Source organism: Cryptomeria japonica, chromosome 5 (assembly GCF_030272615.1).
Source record: "Cryptomeria japonica chromosome 5, Sugi_1.0, whole genome shotgun sequence".
Lineage (NCBI taxonomy): Eukaryota > Viridiplantae > Streptophyta > Pinopsida > Cupressales > Cupressaceae > Cryptomeria > Cryptomeria japonica.
Genome location: NC_081409.1, coordinates 659,377,324 through 659,382,466, shown reverse-complemented (window position 1 = coordinate 659,382,466; position 5,143 = coordinate 659,377,324). Strand labels below are relative to the sequence as shown.

The window sequence follows — 5,143 nt, the reverse complement described above, 5'->3', positions numbered from 1 at the left end:
TTGCTTTTAGAAAATCACGACTCTGCAAAAAAATTAATTCATTATGAAGGTTAAAACAGGTGTGGCTGTCCTAATAAAAGATGATTAGACACAAAGTCATAAGAGTTTATGTGTGGGTTGAATTCTAATTCAGCTCTATTTGAAACGTAAGTGACAAAATGTTGACAATATTATGCATGCGCATAGAGTGTGATTGGTAGTTCATTTTAGTATCAACAAGTAGGCTAAGAAGTTGAATTCAAGCACTATCTTTTTGAACAATTAGAATAACGCCACTAGTTGTCAAAGTCTAAATTTTAAAGAATTATTGTACCACATTCCTTTATCTCAATAATTCACTTCTAATTAATTTCTTCAACTTCAATATTAAGATACATAAATACCGCACTATATATATATATTTTTTTTTTAGACTACAAGAATGGAGTATAGCACCCCCTATAAATTGCAGTGCGCTTGGTAAATTTTTTAAGTGACCGATGGTGCTGGTGGGACACGTCCTTCAATACCATGTGGGTTTGGGGGAAACTAGACCTCTTGACTTTGTGCTTTACTATTACATTGATCATATAAAATTTATACTTTTCTAAAATAATTAACATTTATTATGTGAGTTTTTTGGGTTCAATTGTATAGAACTATTTCAATTAATTTTACACAATTGAATCAACTATAAAAACTTCATAAGAATCATTAACATTTATAAAATAAAATCATTTATCTTCGAATTTATTTTTCCAAACTAACATAAACAAACTCTTAATTGTTCTCTGCGTAGAGATTAATAGAGCTTGTTATTATAAAATGGACAATCTCTACATTACATTGTTATCAAAGTTGAAGTGTCAAAATTATTTCATTGTTCAAATTTCTTTGAATTTAGTCTTTTCATTATATGTTTTTATTTATTACCGACAATAAAGTTAAAAGTGTGTTAGTCCAAGTCAAATCTCCTTTCCTTCAGTATAACCCGAAAAAAGGGGTTAAATTTAAACTCTTTATGAAACTACTTTGTTGTGTAAAACCTCCTACTTATTCTCACATAAACAGCAATGCACCACCGACACGTGTAGGTTGAACTCTCCGGAATAGACGGCGGAGGGGCACAGAGAACTTTTGACTTTCTGTACAAACTACCTCCTCTTGTTTTTAAAGGTTGTGTGTATCCCAATTTTGAAATGAACTTTCCTAAAATTTGCGACGCGGCAGAAAGATAAGACTTTTATCTTGAGCTTGAGTTTCAGATGTCGATGAATATATGTGAACAAGAATTTACCAGTGTTTCTGAGAGGGCTACTTGCAGTGCCCATGGAGAAGATTCAGCTTACTTTGCTGGTTGGGAGGAGTATAGAAGGAATCCATATGACTCACTGCTCAATCCCTCTGGGGTTATCCAGATGGGCCTTGCAGAGAATAGGGTAATGGAAAACATCCAAAATCATTTTGTTTAGTTTGCCAATTGTTTTAATTTGATATATGTAATATGATTCGAAATGTTGATGAGAAAAATCTTTGCATAGCTTAATCTAGAAAACTATTATTGATCTTCATGGACTGTGGAAACTACATAAATTTAATCGATATAAGCTTTCAAATTTTACGTTCAATGTTTATCACCAAAATGTATTTCTAACTTCAAAGGATTACTTATGGTAGAGATTGAACTTTGATGGTTCTCTAGGAGTAGATTGTTGTAAAATGGTTTGCATGATGATGAGATAGGAGTTAAATGTTTTCCTAAAGCACTGGAAGATGATTAGTATGGAGATTTTTCATGTGCTTGGATTAGCTTGCTTCAAACTGGTACTTCTTTCATTAATGTTTAAGGTGTTGTTCTCGTAGCTATCTTTTGATCTTTTGGAAGAGTGGTTAGTAAAGCATCCAGAAGCATCAGTTAATTTCCAACAAGATTTGTTCAAAGAATTGGCACTTTATCAGGATTACCATGGATTGCCAGCTTTCAAAAAGGTGACAGGATATTGGAAAGTTTAAATATATTTTAAGACACTTTTGACTAAGTGAGAAGTATACGTTTTACTAGCCTCGTCCCTTTAAGATTGTGGTTTAAAATGTATGATTCTTCTAATTGTGCCAAATGAAATGCTGCCAGAGAAAAGTGTTTCACCCTTTACCTATGTTTGAGCTTTTGAGCATGTTAATTGCAGGCTATGGCCAATTTCATGGAGGAACTTAGAGGGAACAAAGTGAAGTTTGAACCAGAAAGGATAGTAAACACTGCTGGAGCAACAGCAGCCAATGAGGTATTGATGTTCTGCCTTGCAGATCCTGGGGATGCCTTCTTAGTGCCTTCTCCATATTATGCAGGGTAAGGTTTCTTTTAGATCATTGAATATAATTTGAAATATCGATTGAAAAAACATAGACAGTTGAATCTAAAAGTTATACTATTTTTAGACATATGGTTCCACAGTTTGTATTATTGTACATTGCAGTTTCTGATTTTGACTCTGTCCTTTTTTCTTTGACATTTCGGATCAAACTCAATGATCCTTTGTCATAAAATGAGACGAGAGAAAAGAATTGTGAAAACACAATCAAAACAAGAAACCACAATGCCCAATTAAACTATTTATTTAAATTTCTATAACCCAAAGTGTTTTTAAGGTAGTCAGGAGTCTATAATATTTCTCTAAGCATTGTTTGACATTCATTATTTAAGGTTTTATGTACTAGTACCTGTTATTACTGTGTAATTGGGCATACTGTTTAAAGTTTTAAACATTACAACAAATTTGCTTCTTATGTTGTGGATTTAAATGTATTTGTTCTTACAAGTTGTTTCTATTGGTCTGGTGGATCTATGAAGCTGAGTTAGTATTTAAAGCCATGATTCATATCTCTGAGACAACTGTCACACGGTGTTTTTCTAAGGCATTTCTTTCCCTGCAGCTTTGATAGAGATTTGAGGTGGCGCACTGGTGTAGAGATTGTGCCGATTCACTGTTACAGCTCCAACAATTTTCAAATCACCAAATCTGCAGTGGAATCAGCATTCAAAGAAGCCCAAAAGAGAAAGATGAATGTGAAGGGAATTCTCATAACAAACCCATGCAACCCACTGGGGACAACATCAAGTGCTGAGATATTAAAAATGTTGTTAGAGTTTTCCATGAAGAAGAAAATACATCTAGTATGTGATGAGATCTATTCAGGATCAGTGTTCTCTTCTCCACACTTTTACAGTATTGCGGAAATAGTGGCAAAACAACACTACATGGCAGACAATGTGCATATAGTGTATAGCTTGTCTAAGGACCTGGGTCTCCCAGGCTTCAGAGTTGGTGCCATATATTCCTATAACAATAGTGTAGTGACTGCAGCCAGAAGAATGTCCAGCTTTTGCATGGTGTCTTCTCAGGCACAGCATTTATTGTCCATTATGCTCTCAGATTCAAACTTTATAAAGTATTATATACAAGAGAACAAGAAGAGATTGAAAGAGAGACACAATCTGCTTGTCTCAGGGCTTGCTCAAGCAGGAATTGAACAGCTGGATGGAAACTCGGGTCTTTTCTGCTGGGTTAACATGAGGCATCTGCTTCCATCACATGACCTAGAAGGTGAGTTAAAATTATGGAAAAGTATATTGGAGGAGGCCAGATTGAATATATCCCCTGGGTCTTCTTTCAACTGCATGGAGCCAGGCTGGTTTAGAGTCTGCTTTGCTGATATGAACATGTCCACCATGGAAGTAGCATTGCAGAGATTGCAGAGATTTGCCAAGGAATACAAAATCATTGCGAATGCCAAATTGTAACAGACTTTCAGCTTAAAGAAGGGTGCTGGTGCTGTAATATGACAGTTAAAAGATTAGATGTAAACAGCACAGTCTAAACTTTGACTTGTTTATTAAATATTATATAAAAAAAATTTGTATATAATTATCGAAAATGCTCATTCTTTCAGTTATCCACCTCTTAATAAAAATTGTTACCCACCTCTCAATAAAAATTATTGTAAAAATTTAGACTTGAGAAATGAGAGTTCTGTAATCTAAAATATTGATTCAAAAATTTTAAACATAATTTAATTTAAAAACAGCATTATCTTTTGATATTATAGATTGCGAAAAACTCTTTTCACTGAATTTACTTCATTAAAGTTTAGATAAACTTTGTTTGAGAGAAGATCTTTTCAACAATGTTTTGCCTTGCCAAGCCTGCATGGTGCAATTTTATTTGACTAATACTGTTATTTTGGATAGAAATTCTGTGCTATAAAGTTTTGGCTTGGCTTTCTGTACATCATGTGAAGTAATATTTCATTTCACTTCAAAACTATTTTATGTCAAATGATATTTTATTTTGTTGGGAAGAATCTGTCAAAGATCACATCTTGTTAAATACAAAAATATTAAGGAATAGTGAATTGAAAAACTATTTTAATTTTTTTTTGCGAAGAATCTATCAAAGATAAGATCGTTAAATAAAAAATATTAAAAAATAGTGAATTGAGTTCAGTTAAATCTTTAAAACGAGGCCAATCACAGGAATCGAACCACTAGGTTAGATCTGCCCCAATTGGCAGTCTCTACCAATAGTCATTCCATTCCAAAACAGAATGGTTCTGTCCTAAAGCTGAATTTATATACTTTTAGTTATTAGTTTGTCAGTTCGCAAACTATTAAAAAGGATGTCAAAGTCATGCATTGTAAGAAACATTAAACTTTTGAAAAACGGGGGTATTTTTTACTTATTTATTGAAAACGATAAAAATAAGATATGTAATTAAAATTATGTTAAAATGAATTTTACAAAATAAATGCTGCTCTACTATTAACTTCATCAGTTAGGAATGCATGAAATCTATTTAATAAAAAATTATCTCATATTATTTATACATTTGTTTTGTTATTTAATATCAGAAGACAAGTTTATGTTGATATCTTTTCAATTAGGTGGTACCTACTTTGTCAAAGTTGTCCACGCATGATCCTGACACCATCTTTTATGTTATATTTATCCAACAAACTTAGCAAAGCAGTCGACGGATTATTTAATTTAATAGAAGATTTTCTATCATCTATGAGTTTGTTTTGCTATTTGATACAAGAGGACAAGCCAATACTGATACATATTCAACTAAGAGCTAAGGATTTAGGGGTCTTCATTCTGCCAAAGTC

The 5,143-nt window shown here is 32.9% G+C and overlaps 1 protein-coding gene across 1 annotated transcript; it reads left to right on the top strand.

Moving 5' to 3' along the window:
• Positions 1 to 1,213: 1,213 nt before the first annotated feature.
• Positions 1,214 to 3,797, top strand: LOC131037268 (1-aminocyclopropane-1-carboxylate synthase 8). Its single transcript, XM_057969343.1, has 4 exons — positions 1,214 to 1,418; positions 1,843 to 1,968; positions 2,166 to 2,326; positions 2,911 to 3,797. Exons 1-4 carry the CDS (start codon positions 1,245 to 1,247, stop codon positions 3,776 to 3,778), a joined length of 1,329 nt encoding a protein of 442 aa, XP_057825326.1. The 5' UTR covers positions 1,214 to 1,244; the 3' UTR covers positions 3,779 to 3,797.
• The last annotated feature ends 1,346 nt before the right edge of the window (positions 3,798 to 5,143 follow it).